At 36.8% G+C, this 17,320-nt stretch overlaps 1 protein-coding gene across 8 annotated transcripts in view; it reads right to left on the bottom strand.

Moving 5' to 3' along the window:
• LOC147393967 (Tetratricopeptide repeat (TPR)-like superfamily protein) overlaps window positions 1-17,320 on the bottom strand; it is a 58,214-nt gene that overhangs the window by 24,014 nt on the left and 16,880 nt on the right. For 2 of the 8 annotated variants that reach the window (XM_086453924.1, XM_086453920.1), the window contains exons 5-8: window positions 10,309-10,409; window positions 9,633-9,711; window positions 2,610-2,621; window positions 1,754-1,822 (exon numbers count right to left, since the gene is read on the bottom strand). The exons of 1 other annotated variant lie outside the window; for it this stretch is intronic. In XM_086453924.1, the coding sequence (XP_086310050.1) occupies window positions 1,754-1,822; window positions 2,610-2,621; window positions 9,633-9,711; window positions 10,309-10,409 (261 nt within the window). The remainder of the gene's footprint in view (window positions 1-1,753; window positions 1,823-2,609; window positions 2,622-9,632; window positions 9,712-10,308; window positions 10,410-17,320) is intronic. 5 more of the 8 variants (XM_086453921.1, XM_086453922.1, XM_086453923.1 and 2 more) reach the window with 5 other exon arrangements.

Genomic DNA, 17,320 nt, shown 5'->3' with positions numbered 1-17,320 from the left:
GGAAAGGTATCCACAAGAACAAATCAGAATTTCTTAGGAAGAGAACTAGAGTTAGATTCCGGGAGGATCATTGGTGTGGAGTTTTATCCCTTAGAGCTCAATTTCCTAGCCTATTTTCTATATCCCAAAAGAAAGAGGCCATTATCAAGGACCTCATGATTCAATCAGGAGATCAAGTACCATGAGATCTAGGGTTTAGAACAAGTTTTGATAACTATGAGGTTCAAGACGTTGCTATTCTAACATACTACATTTCTAAGATTCAAATGGACCCTTCGGTGGAGGACATGCGTGCTTGCGAAGGAAGTAAGAGTGGTTCCTTCTCAGTGAAATCTTTCTACAACTCTATGATGTCCAGTCATCAGCCATCGTTTCCAGTTGCTGCTGTTTGGGGCCAAAAGTTCCATCTAAAATTTCGTTTTTAATTTGGTCAACTGCATTTGAAAATATTCCAACCATGGATAACCTAAGTGTTACTAATCCGACTGTTTGCCCTCTATGTTGCTCATCCATTGTCCCTCTTCAAGTCAGTTTTGGACCCACTTCCTGAAGTTATTCCAAACCTCGTGGTGTTACCCTCAATATTAGCGTAGTTTCATAGCTGGCAGATCGAAGATATCCCTCTTGGGAAAATAATTCTTTGGGCTTCAACCCCATTTGCCATGTGTTGGTGGATTTGGACAGAGCGGAATAGTAGGGCTTTCCAAGGGAAAAAACGCATCATTCAAGTAGTTATCACGTCCACAATGGGTCTAATATTCACAAGGAGCAAAATATTTGATGAATTTAAAGCAGTCTTGTTCGAGGAATTTATGTTCAAATGGGATGCAATATGTGGAATCTGACCATAGTTTAGTATAGCTTGTTTTTTTCTCTCGTCCTTGTATCGCTCTTTTCTTTTCTCCTTTTTTTCGTTTTTCCTCATGTAAGATGGCTATCTTGGCCTCTGCCTTCTTTTTTCCTTCAATAAATTTATACTAATAAAAAATAAAATAAAATCATATAATAGAATACCATGCTTCATAAAATCATATTTAGTATATCCAATTATGAAATGTAATCACAAGGTGAATTAAGTTCAGATATAATTTGCATGAACCTGCTAATCTAGGTATTGATCTCGCTATGGAATCTTGCTCCCATTTCTACTTCCTAAAATATTCAATTAAAAAATGGTTTACAACATCCAACTTCCCCACTATACCACTAACTGAACTTTTTTTTTTTTTTTTGGAAAGGTCAACAGGGTTAAGGCAGACCCAGACCAGCTACAAACTCAGGAAAGGACAGCCCCACAAACAATCTCCCAACAACCCAAAGAAAAAAGAAAATAAGCAAGGTAATCAGCCACCTTGTTGGCTTCTCTAAAAACATGCAAGAAACTAACATCGTTGAAACCGGCTAATAAGCTCTTGATTGACACAACCAAGTGTTGAACATACCAGGGGGAATTCCATCTGCCATTTAGAATCTTAATAGCCACTAACTGAACTTCATTCAACTAAGGCGTAGATGCCTCTTCAATCATTACCATTAGTCATATCTAGCATACTGATCTGAATGTAAACACTCTTTAGAAACACGCATCAACAACGTGGAAATATCATTAGACTATTGTTACATTACATCTTCTAAAGTATGCCCCTCCCTTGAAGCAAAACAACACGTGAGAAGCATAAAGAATAATACAAAATAGTAGTAGTAGTAGTAATACTAATGACAACAATAATAATGGAATTGGAGATTCAAATACTACCACCCCGAGATGATACATTGTATCTGCATAATCAGTATGTCCATGTCCAAGAACACGTCCCTTTATCTACAAAATTATAAGGGGTATTGAAGGTCAAAAGTTCACAATGGATGAATCCAATAAAATAGTAGCAATTAGATGTTCACAAGAAAAAGCAAAAATAAAATATTTGAATTCTAAGTGTATAAGGAGTTCAAGGTTTTGGGAGATCAATTATAAGACCATGATATGGATAAAGTGGAGAAGTATTTTTGCAGTAAGACTAAGCTTGCATTGATCAAATGAAAGTGAATGTTACAAGACAATAATAAGAACAGCTATGAGTTATGGAGTTGATTGTTGGGTGGTAAAGAAAAAAATGTTCATATAATGGGATTGCAAAACTAAGAATGTTGAGATGGATGAGTTTTAAGACTAGGAAAGAAATAAATCATAAATAAGTATATTCAAGGGAATGCAGGAATCACTTGATAGAATATCAAATCAAGCAAAGTTGACTAAGACTTGACAAGTACAATGAAGATCAATGATGGCAGTAGTGAGGAGTACTCGGGGGCAAGTCAAAGGCTCTTAAAAGGTGAGGATAACCAAAAAATGACCCTGGATGAAGGTAGTAAGAAGCCGAACACAAATCCTTGGCATAAGGCTTTGGAGGTAGTAGGAAAAGGTACAAAGAGACATGCCTTGACTGAAGATATGGCTAAAGATGGAGTTGAATGAAGAAACAAGATTCATGTTTCCGACCCCAATTTTTGTGTTAAGGAAAGAATGATGATGATGAAGATGAATTATAAAATCATGATAAAAAACAATATATAAAAATAAAAAGTATACTGGTAAACAAATCTAATACCTTTAAAGCCCGCTGCCGGAGGAAGCATGGAATAGAAAGAAAGCTAGTTGTCAGCAGAACGAATCAGCAGTCACACAGATGATGTAAACATATCATAAAACTTTCTAATCAAAGAAAATGCCAGACCAATCATAGTTCAGAATTCAGAGATATGAGTCTCATTTCAGGAACAAAATTGAGGGGGGAAAAGAACGAAATAACCAAGAATATAACAATCATTATAAAATTTTGGCTCACCAATTTTTCAGCAAATGAATACAACAGAAAATGATGAAGGCGAGTACATATGCTTTATGTGAACGTAAATGAGTCCAATAATGCAATTTAAGGTTGACTTTAAATAAAATATTCAACTACGAAACCTGGGTGCTGCAATATGACCAATGTACCCTTTTTGATACTATGTGACACCAATTCATACCTGATACTGCATGAACACTTCTATTACAACCTTCTCATTTTCTATTGTAGTATTAGTTATTTTCTAAACCCTACCAGTTGTTTTGTCTTGTCAAGAAATATGTTAAAAAAATAATACATTGTAATAGGTGTTATCACAGAAAGCATTGCCACATTAGAAGTTTCATTACATGTGTCACATTTTAAACACCAGAAAAAATTGATACTAATAGCTTAAAAAAGTTTTGAAAAAAATATTAAGATGGTATCACTAAATTGAATGGGATACCCATGTCCATATCTATGTCCTATTGACAACCATTTACCCCAAAAGACTGATCTGATGGGGAAGGTGAAACGATGAATATAAGAGGATCACAGATCAACTGGAGCACGATACGTGAGCACGTGATACCCGGGAACGAAAGCGGATAATACAACACTCAACACTCCCCCTCACCCACAAGGATGAAAAATTCCTTTTAGGAGACTCGAACCCGTGACCTATACGAACCTAGTGCTCTAATACCATGTTGACAACCACTTACCCTAAAAAACCGATCTGATGGGGAAGGCGAAACTATAAATATAAGGTCTTGGGTCGAACTGGAGCACAATATGTGAGCAAATGACACCCAGGAACTGAGGCGGATGACACAACACTCAACATGTCCTAGATTTCAAGAAGCAATGAGTCATATCCATGTTCCATGTGTTAGTGTCGACATGATATTTGCATTAGGGCACCTTAGATTTTGAAAGTATCAAAATTCAATACATCTTGAATTTTTATCATAGGGCATGACATATTTAAGCCTTACAGCTTAGGAATTTTTATGTTTCTAATTTGAATATAACAAAAGAATGGGGCAGTTTAGAAAGTACAACTGGATATACTCTATGATCATGTCGAATGTAATTACTTGGAGTTATTTGAGTTGTGGCTGTTTTGAGGTTCTCCCCTGAGACATTCAAAGAGAATTCTTTGGAGTCTACTATGGAGGGATCTCAGGGATACCACTCCTTGAGATTAGTTTTATACCTTGATCATGACTTTGGTCTTGATCAAGAGACGTTTCCTCAACTTTTCTTTGACTAAGAACGGTAGAAGGAAAGAAGGTAAAGGGAAGAGGCCCCGGTGTTGTGCCTGCCAAAGATCCTCCGAAGATTAAGTTAGTTAAACCGTGATGATTAAAAGAAAATTGAAAGTTTAGACGGAAAAGGTGATGAATAATATATTTGCAGAAAAGGTTTTCCTTCCTTAGGGTGTAAGGGATGATTTTCTAAACCCCTCCTTAGTCTTTGAGAGGGGGTTTTATAGTTCTAATTCTAGGACAGGTGTCACCACACGGTTAGTCCAGATATACTGTCACGTAGGGGATGAGCTGGACAGAGATTATTGATTCTTCCCTTGGGTTTTGCATTCATGCCTCATTAAGACTGAAGTTTGAGTTTGATTAGTAGTGTCTCAACATATTTAATGTCGAGCTGGTGTCATTTCACTATTTGGGAATAGGTGAGACAGGGAATGTCACACCCACCTCAGACTGATAAGTACTTGGTGAGATTGCATTAACTAGAGAGATTTAGCACATGGGAGAGCTCATATCGCATTAAATTCTTTGTCTCATTGTAGCTAGGACTTTGGACCGGGTCCTTGAATCAACCGATCTCTAAGATTTTACCAAACTCATGTGACATGTGAATGTAAGCCTGGTTTATGTCTCTGCCATATAGATTATCCCATTGTGAGAACTCTCATATTGTTCCTTGGGTTTTCCAATATGCTCGATTAATACCATCATGTTGACCAAGATGACCATTCCTTAACACTAAACAGATTCTAAATAACCACTCGATAAATACCTATTTCAGTTTGTAACGATTTTGTGATACTAGCAGTCCTTGCTCGGTATTTTGTATCGAGCCCACTCAACCTTTAGGGACATGTGTTCTTATCACACAACGTAGCAGAAATGGTCTCCACATCTACACCACTATGAAATTTGTTGGGGGCTTAGGGAGAAGAAGAACAGTCAGATTTTTGGAGGAAAGGAATTGTCTTTTGCTGAGCTCATTCTCTCTATGTTGGGTGGTGGTTTTTTTGGGGAAAAGCTTTTAAGGAGTTCAAGGGGCTATTTTTTGAGGACTTCGTTGTTTGATAGGAATACATTTGTAATTTGTATGACACGTAGTTTCTTTGTGGTTTTTTCTGCGTTGGATAAGTTTTGTATCCTCTAGGTTATCTTGTCCCCTTTTTCCCTAATAAAATTTTAACTTATCAAAAAAAAAAAAAATACTGCCTAAGGTTGTATACATGGTTAGGGAATCAAAGCTTAAAAATGAGTCAATATTTTACTCAAAGAGATGGGGTGGGTCGACTCCAATTTTTAGGAGAAATCTTCTAAATAGAATGTAGAATAATGTTTGTCCTTGCATCATCTAAATGTCATTTCCATGGAATGAGATAAGTGAGAGGAATCATAATGGAAAATTCTCGGTGAATTCCTAGGAAAGATTATTGGAGACTAGAGAGGGGAGTACAGCCGGACTAATATTTGGGGTTATCAAATGCATGTTTGAGTGGAAACCTATGTTTGGATTATGGAGTAGGAAAAAATTATTGTGGTGGCTCACTTGTTTAGTTGGTAAAGTGGTTCTATCATTGACCTAGGTCCATTTGAAACCATCCACTCGCCTACTAAAAAAAATATTAAGGTGGATCGTCTTGACCATGGCAAGCGGATGTTTTTCAATCCATGCATTATGTGCACAACAAGGAAGAATGGGTTAATTACTACACTCAATTGATGATGGCAAGGAAAGAGTGGCATTTTTTTTTTTTCATTATTTGTTTGAGCATCTCTCGATTCTTCATAAAGACATTGAGTGAGTTTTTTTGGAAAGTGATAGAAAGGGCCTTCCGATAAAGAGGGAAAACGTTGAGGTGTATGGTTCCACTTTCTATTTGTTGGGGCCTTTGGAGGAAGCGAACAACAAGTTTTTTGAAGACAAGTATGTTGATATGGATATTTTATAGTTACATTGTGCGAGTGTTGATCGACCAGGCATCTGTCTGGAAAATATTCCTAGTTGTTAAATTCGAGAAGTTTACATCTAACTGGAGGTTTCTTATTTTTGGAGAAGGAGAATTTTCTAATTTGGTTCATTGTATTTCTACAAGTAAATAATATTTGATGTAAATAGGTTTGTCGGCACTTATCTCAATACCTATGATCGAGTTAAGACGCATCAAAGAAAGAAATCAACAACTTTGACCGAGTCAACTTTGTATGACCAAGTCAACTTGACCCAAGCTTTGACCAGTCCTCAAGACCTATTCCAACTTCTCTTAAATCTCTTTCTTTTATTGAGTTTCTATTTTTTAAGTTACTTAAGTGGTCATAGTTTCTATTTCAAATTTAGAAAGTTTCTTTTCCTAATTAATTTCTAATTTGTTTTATGTTTAAAATTTGTTTTTATTTTTTAGGATATAATTAGAAGTCCTTTTGGATGTCCAAATTGAGTTCTAATAGGATTACAAGGTTAGTAATATGTTATAGACAAATTAAAAAGTTACTTTTTAGTATTTTACAAGATTTCTACGTTGTTATAGAGTTATCTATATAAGGAGCTCCAATAAACATGTTCAGGAAGTAAGTTTCTTTTTTAAGATTGATTAATAAAAGAAAAATAAGAGACTTCTTCCCTTTCTTTGTTTTTCTTTTTATTTTGAGCATAAAAACCCGATATTGATTCTTAATTTTAGTGTTTGCGATTGATTTCCATCAATCTCAAACCTAGATTGAAGTTTCTAGTCTATTTTGTTGACATAGAGATTCTTCATTACTCCTAGTTCTTGGGATTTCAACCTAAAACTAGATTTTTAACATAGACTCTAGGTTTTTTAGTTCTACCCTACATCAGTATTTCTCTTCTTGTAAGCCTAAACCTTTTTATTTTCAGGAAAAGTCACTTAATCCAAAAGAAAAAAGTTTTTTTTTTTAAATGCATGAAAATGAAAAGGAAAAAAAGGGTGTCATACAAATCTATTGAATAATATGTAAGTTCAATAAACAAAATTGGATACTCAGGCTTTGGGAGTTACAAGTCTAATAGAAAAGAGGTAAAGTTTGAAAATCAACTTTGTTGGCAAATGCACCTCCTAGACAAAGCACAACAAGAATCCATGGAAAACTAGGAAAGACTCGGAAACTAGGGCTTAAAATGGGTCGGATTTTATCCAAAATCCGAGTGATCTGAATCCGAATTTAGCGGGTTTGGTTCCTTCAAGTATACCCGAATTAAAATATGGGTTGATGTCCCTTGACCCGAGTCGGATCCGGGTCAGATACAAATCCATCCCTATATCTGCCTAGATCCAAATAATATATTACTTTGTAAGTTATATTTTATATTTTTCAGGGTATTTTTTTTTACAACCAACAAGTGTTGGGCACAATGACTAAACCCTCTCTCAATAAAGGAAGAGGTTATGAGTTCAAGTCGCACACCTTTAGTGATTTTTATTGAAATAACCTTAAATGGTTCAAATTTACCCGACCCGACCGACACGAATCAATTTATTCGGTCTGGTCGGATCCGGATATGGATTTGGTTAAAAATAAAATGGTTCAGATAAGGTTATAACTAGTAGGATCCAAATCGGATTCAGATATGGATCCAAATAAAAAAACCGGCTATGGATATACTCATCCGACCCGAACCTAACCTGTTTTAAGCCCTATCGGAAACAAGTGGATTGGAAGACAATAATAGTAGCTCCAATTGTTCATAAAAAAGAGTACTTTTTCATGGTTTGGTCATGTGTGACAACATTGATAAGGGGAGAAATAGTAATGGAAGGGAGGTGGAGACTGGAAGAGGCATGTATTGCAGCCGTGAGAAAATATTTGAAACCCCTCACCTAAGGGAGGAGATAGTCCTGGATAGCATGGAATGATGGAGCAGGATTCAGCATAGCCCACTCCAAAAGTTGGAAGTTGGTATTAAGGTCCATGGGCCTAACTCAACCTCAAAACCATGGTCCATAAGGTGAGGGTTGCCTTCTCCTTATATACCACACGGAGAGGACTCCCACAGGCAATGTGGGACTATCGTTCCAACACCCTCCCTCGCATGGGACACCACGTGCAGAGTTAGGGAAATGCTTCCACACATCCAGAAACAGACAAGCCCAACTCTCATACCATGTCAAATTCCGACCTAAAACCAATTGGTATCAAGTGGAGTGGCCCAACAGATATTTAACCCACAAAAACCCTGAGTCCTTAACCGATGTGGGACTTAACACCCACTCACACGTCCAAGCCGAACTGAAACAGAACGAAGGCCTGGCACATGGGCAGACGAACCAACAGACAGGCCTACAGACAACAAACAACCCATAGGCTATGATACCATGTCAAATTCCAACCTAAAACCAAATGGTATCAAGTGGAGTGGCCCAACAGATATTTAACCCACAAAAACCTCGAGTCCTTAACTGATGTGGGACTTAACACCCACCCACACATCCAAGTCCAATTGAAACAAAACAAAGGACTGGCACATGGACAAACGGACCAAGAAATGGGCCAGCAGACAACAGACGGCGCATGGGCTCTAATACCATATTAAGGTCCATGGACCTAACTCTACATCAAAACCATGGTCATAAGGTGAGGGTTGCCTTCTTATATACCGCACGGATTGGGCTCCCACAGGCGAAGTGGGACAAAGATTTTGATGTCGACGATCATCATGATGATACTCATACAAGGTCCAACATGGATGCAAATCAATTGGCCGAAGGTTTATCTCAGTTACCAATACACATTGGAACTTGGAAGCTCTCCGTAAAATCCTTATTTTTGTCTCTCTTTTTTTTTTTTTTTTTTTGACAAATTATAATATAATTTATTAAAAAGAAAAGAAGCCGGGGGACAAGATCTTTACAAAGCAAAAAAAAAAAAGAGAAGAAAACAAGAACAAAGATAAAACACCAAAAGAGAAAAAATATATATATTACAAGTGTAACACCCCAAAGAACAGACATTTTCAGCTTCCTCTATTGAGATTTTTTTTTTCTTTTGTGGAAAATTACAACAAGATGAGCAATATACATAGTGTGTGTACATACTTTGGCTATTACCTGTGATATCAGCCCTTAGATTGCATCTAAATCAGTAACTTAAATTTCTAACTAACAAATATTAAACAATGAACTTGTCAACATAGCTTTTTTACTCTACATGCATCTAATCCTATATCTTTAAATGCATTAACAGTGTCATAAGGGTATGGAAGAACTCAATCAATACTGAGAAAGTGAATCATTGTCTTGGGACTCTCTCTTGCCTATTCCTTGTTGCTTTGGGACAAGTTTGAGGTTAGGGAAAAGCCTCTGGAGATGCTTCAGAAACACTAGAAAAGAGCATCACCATCTTAATGGCCAACAAAAGACACAATCAATAATGAAAAGAACACAAGGATATGTTACTCAGACATGATTTCAGCTTAAAATAACATTGTTTGTATGACCCACAGAAGGTGCTGTGACCATAACCAAATAGATACAAAATAAGACGAGTGATAAAAACTCAAATGTCAATGTTTCACTACCTCATAGCAGATACGTGCTTTTTCAAGTTTCCTCTGTACAAGATAAAATTGTCCAAGGTTGTGCAAAGCAGCCGCTACACTGCATTAGAACGGTAAAAGCATACAAATGTTAAAATGGGATGTCCAAGCATTTCACCGTCAATGATACAAAATGAACATGGACTTATTTAAATGGCCTATAGGAACATAACTGTACGCAAAAATCAAGATAATATATATATATATATATATATATATATATATATATATAACAACAACAATAACAATAATAATAATTATAATCGAAACTCAAATAGTTTATTTCACTAATTTTTGAGACAAACGAAGAAATAACAAAAATATGGCTTTGATAACACTATGATGTGTACCACGACTCAAATTTAGTTGGTGTTAAACGCAGATAATCTTTTTAATGTGTACAATTATTTGAATAAGCAACAAAACAGAATACAACCAATCATAGGAGGCCAAGGGAACCTACCAATTAAAGAACATACAAAAGTACAACCTTAGGCCCATTAACAAATGGATCCCATCTGAATAAAAAAATCTTCAAAAAGTAGCACCCTTACAATCTCTAGATAACCCGGATGTTAAACACACAATTAAATAGCAATTAGATCCAAGTGCCTACATTAATTTTGTTACTCAAAGAGGAAGAAAGTTCATGCCATACCGTACATCCTCAGGTCCAAATGATTCCTCTAAAATATGGATGGCTTCCAAATACAGGGGCTCAGCTTTATCAAATTCTCTTTTCACTCTGTAGAGCTCTGCCTGCAATGGCCATTTTAGATAACAATGGCTTATTCAAGAGTTTTACATATATCAATAATCAGGAACACTTGCTAAAAAACACAATGGGTTAACTTCCATATAATGTCACACCTATTAGCATGGAAACACAAACAGCTTTTTTTCCCCTTTAAACATTGGATGCTTCCTTGAAGAACAAAAATTTGGGATTCACAGCATTTAATGGAATTATGGATGTTAATAGGCTATGAAATGCAAGTTGTGTAACTGATATGGGTTCTCAACTATGCAATTATTTTCAAGTGGGTTAAAAGCAATGAGGATAACCCATACAGATTTGAAAGATTTGGGCTTCAAACCATAGCTCAGTTGAGTAGATTTAAGAGTTTTAAGGTTAGGGTTTTTGTGGAGAAGAAGAAAAGAGATGAAGAGAGAGTTGTTTTATTCTCTCTCTCACTCATATATATATTAACATCATAAGAGTGTTACTAATAACAAAAGAACCCTTGGAAGATTGGAACTAACCAAAAAACCCTTATAAGAATTTCTACACTCCCCCTCAAGTTGGTGCATATATATTTTTCATGCCCAACTTGTTAACAATGTTATAAAAATGTAAACTACCCAGCCCCTTAGTAAGGATGTCAGCCAACTGATCTTCAGTTTGCACGAATAGAGTACAAATGTGTCCAGACTGTAACTTTTCTTTGATGAAGTGCCTATCTACCTCAATGTGTTTAGTTTTATCGTGTTGAACTGGGTTATGAGCAATACTAATTGCTGCCTTATTGTTACAATACAAACTCATTGACCCATGAATAGGAAAGTTCAATTCAGTTAAGAGGATTTGAAGCCATAGAAGCTCGCACACCCCATGAGCCATAGACCTAAACTCAGCTTCTGCACTGGATCTTGCAACCACTGTCTGTTTCTTACTTCTCCAAGAAATAAGATTACCCCCAACAAATGCGCAATATCCAGAGGTGGAACGACGATCTGATACTAATCCTGCCCAATCTACATCTACGTAGGCTTCAACACGTAAACTACCATGACAAGCATATAATAAACCTTGTCCAGGAGTGGATTTTAAGTACCTAAATGAGTTGCAATTGGTACATGCATAAACTGGCTTACCACACTAACTGCATAAGGAATATCTAGGCCGGTTAAGGATAGGTAAATAAGCCGGCCCACAAGTCTCTGATATCTCTCAACACCAATGCAGGGCTCACCATTGGACTCACGAAGCCTATGGTTTGACTCAATGGGAGTATCACAAGGCTTGCAACCCATCATACCTGTCTCATGAAGGAGATCCACAACATACGTCTGCTGCGAGATGAAAATACCCTTCTTTGATCAACCAACTTCAATCCCAAGAAAGTATTTCAATTGACCCAAGTCCTTAATCTCAAACTCCTTTGCTAACTGGTATTTTAATTTTTTCATTTCATCATAGTTATTACAAGTCACTACAATGTCGTCAACATAGACTATGAGAGCAGTAATTTTCTCATTGGAATGTTTAATGAATAATGTGTGGTCAACTTGACTCTGCTTGTAACCATACCCTACCATAACACAGTGAAACTTTTCAAACCATGCTCTAGGAGACTGTTTCAAACCATATAACGCATTTTTTAGTCTACACACTTTCCCTTCAATAACTGGACATTTAAAACCAGGAGGAGGTATCATATACACTTCTTCTTCCAAGTCACCATGTAGAAAAGCATTCTTCACATCACTCTAATAGAGTTCATTCTTCCTACCAGAGCAAATGTTTCACAGTAGTCAATGCCATAAGTTTGAGTGCAACCCTTGGCGACAAGTCTGGCTTTATACTTATCCACTGATCCATCTGGGCGATGCTTCACAGTAAAGATCTATTTACATCCCACTGGTTTCTTTCCTCTAGGAAGAACAACCATATCCCAAATATTATTCTTCTCAAGGGCCTGCATTTCCTCCTCCATTGCCTTTTTCCAACTTGGTTGAGACAGGGCATCAACAACACTACGAGGAACAGATATTGAGGACAAAGCAATAGCAAAAGCACGATAAGAGGAAGACAAAGCATCATATGAAACAAAATTGGATATAAGATGTCGAGTACATGACCGAACACCTTTTCTAATTGCAATGGGAAGATTAGAATTATCAACTTCAAGGGCAGGGATATTACCTTTGACGGATGAATTTGGGGAGGATTATTGGTTAGGTTCATGAGGACTCTTTTTAGTGCCTTTGTCACGTCGAGAATACATAAGTAATTCTTTCTCTTCTTGTATAATAAGAATCTTTCCCTGGCCATTATTATTGCCGACTTGTAATTCTTTCTCTTGTATAATAGGAACCTCCCCCTGGTCATCATCACCCCCTGGTCATCATCACCATTGTTATGACCACTATCAACATTGTTAGAGGGAAGAGGAAGAGGACAAGACAACAACTCTTGGGGAAAAAACATTTCTCTACTTTCATTTGTCTCCCCCTGGAGAGATGTGTTCCAAAAGGAATAAAAGGAGGTAGACTCAAAAAATGTTACATCCATAGATACAAAATATTTACGAGAATGGGGATGATAACATTTATAACCCTTTTGATTAGAAGAATACCCAAGAAAGACACATTTGATGGCTTTAGGGTCAAGTTTGGTGCGGTTGGCTCAAGAGACGTGAACAAAACACACACACCCAAAGACTTAAGGGGAATGAGAAACACCTTATCAGGAGAAAACAAAACCTCAACAAGAATTTTAAATCCCAAGACACGCGAAGGCATGCGATTAATAAGAAACGTAGCAGTTAAGAGAGCATTCGACCAAAACACTTTTGGTACATTCATAGTAAATAAGAGAACTCTAGTAACTTCCAATAAGTGACGATTTTTTCTCTCAGCCACGTCATTTTGTTGAGGAGTACTTACACAAGTGGTTCGGTGAATGATACCATGCTCACTAAAAAATGAAGTAAAACCGTCAGACATGTATTCTCCACGATTATCAGATCAAAGGACTTTAATTTTTACACAAAATTGTGTTTCAATCATTTTGTGAAAGAGTTTAAATACATAATACACATCACTTTTAGCTTTGAGTAAGTAAATCTAAGTAATACGAGAAAAATCATCCACAAACGTAATGAAATAATGAAAACCACGTAATGACGTAACTGGGGAAGGTCCCCACACATCAGAATGAACAAGAGAAAAAGGTGAACTGCTTTTGTTACCATTGGCAAGATAGGAGGTTCGACAATGTTTAGCAAATTCACACATCTCACATTGAAGATCTGACACAGAAATAGAACAAAATAACTGAGAAAACAAGCGTTTAAGCAACAAAAAGAAGGGATGGCCAAAGCGCCTATGCTACTGTAATAACTTCTCAAAACGATGGCCACTCCAAACAATAGATGGAAGCTTTTGGACTGAGATAGCAACCCGTGATGGGGGATCCAAAAAATAAAGTCCTCCTTCCTCATGCCCCGTACCAATCATCCTCCTTGTATCCAAGTCCTAAAAAACACAATGAGGAGGAAAAAAAGTGACACTACAATTTAATGATTTCGTGATATGACTCACAGAAAGGAGGTTTAAAGCAAAATTAGGGACATGAAGAACAGATGATAAGGTCATAGATGGATGAGCAATAATACTACCCTTGCCAGCTATAGAAAAATAAGAACAATCGGCAACTTTTACTTTATCCCTACCAGAACATATATGATAAGATAAAAAAAAAATGAAGACATACCAGTGATATGATCTGATGCCCCTGAATCAATAACCCAAGAGCTGTTAGGAGTAGAAACAGATGCACTGAAGGCCGAGGCCGAAGTACCTGAATAAGCGATTGTAGATGTAGAAGTCGTACTAGGAGGCTCTAATTAAGTCATAAAACACCGAAAAACCTCAATCTCACCTCGAAAGAGGTTAGTATTATCAGACGCCGGTGTTAGAGTTGGAGTAGGCTCTAATGTCTCCATGGAAGTAATAGAAAGAGCGCTTGAACCCCTTCCACTATTGTAACGACTACCTCCTCGACCAACGGCGAATGAACCTCTATGTGATGGACGGCCATGAAGATTCCAACAAGTATCCTTAGTATGGCGAGTACGACCACAATTCACATTTCAACTTATCTTTATCATCAACAGTTGTCCCTGAACGACTACCGCCTCGAGCACGACTACCATTGTGACCTCCTCTTTGGGACATCAAGGCCAAGGCTGATCTCTTATGAATGGTAGGTTGGAACATAGCATTACGACGACACTCCTCACAATGCAAATAGGAATATACTGTAGTTAATGATGGAAGAGGCTCATTTCCTAGAATTTGAACCCTGACTTGTTTGTACTCGGAGTTTAAACCAGCAAGTAACTCAAATACACGATTTTCTTCAACCAACTTCTTATACGCAATAGCATCGATAGAACAATGGGCCCGAAATGTTTGATAATGATCCAATTCTTCCCATAGACGTCGGAGAGTGGAGTAATATGTAGACAAAGGTTTATCACATTGCATCATCTGCCAAATATTATGGTGCAACTCATACACACGAGCTGTGTTGCCTACTTCTGAATGTGTCTCTGTAACTACATCCCATATTTCCTTGGCGGTTTGCAAAAATAAGTAATTACTGCTAATGTCAAGTTGCATAGAATGGAGTAACCAAGACATAACAATAGCATTCTCTGCATCCCATCTACATCCCATCTATCAAAGGTTGGATCTTCAAAATCAGGAATTAGTAAACTACCGGTCAAATATCCTATTTTGCCTTTTCATTTAATGTATAGTATGGCCGATTTAGACCAAACAAGGAAATTATGGCCATCTAGCTTCACTGTAGTGATCTAAGATTAGGAACAATACTTTGAGGATTACTCATACTCCTTTCACCATTCAAAGGCACATTCGAAGACTGACTAACCTCAGACATTGTAAAAAAAACTTTCAAAAAAAAAAACAAACACCTTATGAGCACGAAATACACTCCACTAGATACCCGAAATTGATGTACACTTCACCCAATGGAGAAACACACTTATTATCCTCTTTAACAACACATGACAAGCATTAGAATATGGAAAACAAGTCAATCCAGATCAGAAAATAACACAAGAGATCAGATTTGCATAAAAAATACCATTTTCAGTAAAAAAAAACAGAAAAGGGGTCCAAAGAAAGAATCACCGAAGCTTCAATATCTGACCAATCGATCAACGGCCACCACCATTAGATTCCTCATAAAAAAACGACCAAACTACTCAAGTCCAACTCAGAAACAAGTAATCAAAATGAACAGATGGAGAGAAAATGACAGATCCTGAATTTTTGTCATTTTTGTTGATTTTTCACTAAAAAAATCATAACTTGCTCAAAACAACTCCAAATCGCATGAAACTTGTTCCAAAAATTCTCTAAAATCACACTCTTAGAAACAATCAGAAAACATCAAAATATCCGACGAAAACAGCGTCAGCACACCGGCTGCTAACGTCATCAGACGCAGCAAGTAAAAGAGTCTCCTGGTCTCTCTCCTTTTTCTTTAAATTTGTATCTAAGGTCCTTGTTGATCTTGAGTTCTGATACCAAGTAGATTTGAGAGTTTTAGGATTAGGGTTTTTGTGGAGAAGAAAAGAGATGAAGAGAGAGTTGTTTTATTCTCTCTCACACTCATATATATATATTAACATCATAAGAGTGTTACTAATAACAAAAGAACCCTTGGAAGATTGGAAATAACCAAAAAACCCTTATAAGAATTTCTACAGGTTTGACATATTGTGGAACAACTTAGAAGTCGTGGGTTCAAGTCCAACTTACCCATCAAAAAACAAAAAAGATTTTAAGGATTTGCTTATTATATTGACCATATTAGTTATTGGTTTGGGGCCGATCGTACTCATTTGTCAAACTTGAAGGGAAGCAAATGAGATTGGTAAATTCTCTTGCAGAAGATGGTATATTTGAAATACATTCCATACAAAGAAAATTGGTTGACATCATCATCACTATCAAAGCCTTGTCCCAAAATTTGGTGGGTCAAAAACTTATCGTGTTCCTCCATTTATTCTTACTAAGGCCATGTCTTCCATCTCTTATGTTAATTCAAGTGTGATCATATCTACTCTCAGTACCCCAATACACATTTTTTATTCTTCCCCTTTTTTCCTTTAAAACATTCAACTTTCATGTTCCATGTCGGTCTTTTTGCACATGACCAAACCATAGAATCGACTTTCCCTTAGTGTATCGCCTATTTGGGCTACTACTACATCTACACAGATGTGTTCATTTATAGTATTGTTCTTGAACTTCCCTCTCATCCATTTAAGCATCCTCGTCTATGGAAAGTTCAATCTATGATCATATTATTTATTGATTGCCCAACATGTAACTCCTTATGCACAATCAGTCTTATAGCTGTCACAAGTACATTTTGTACAACAACCCTTCCTATCTGATAGAAAAGGATCCCATGATCCTGAACCGATCTTATCTGGGATCACATATCCCAAGTTTTTCTATGAAGAGCGGATCTAACTGTATTAGTGTCTATTTATTCAATTTTCCTTTTAATCTATGTGGGATACACCAGTCACAATCACAAAGCACTTCAGAAGAACATGTCCACTTTAACCATCAATCTCTAATTCAATGGACAACATCTATAGTCAATCTCTCCATTCTTCTGGATAATAAAATGCAGGAAACAAATATGGTAACTTCGGAGTATTTCCTATACGTCAATATCTACTAGCCCTTCTTCTCTATTTATGTTATTACCAAAGTTGCACTCCATATCCTTGATATTGGTCCTACTTATTCTAAAGCCCACAGAATACAAAGCAACTCCCTTCAATTTAGTTGTGTTGACGCCACTCTAATCTCATTAACTAACATTGCATCATTCC

This window comes from Akebia trifoliata, chromosome 9 (assembly GCF_017979445.1).
Source record: "Akebia trifoliata isolate Shusen 1 chromosome 9, ASM1797944v1, whole genome shotgun sequence".
Lineage (NCBI taxonomy): Eukaryota > Viridiplantae > Streptophyta > Magnoliopsida > Ranunculales > Lardizabalaceae > Akebia > Akebia trifoliata.
Note: the sequence above shows the minus strand (reverse complement) of the source record. Positions and strands in the feature narration are given on the sequence as shown.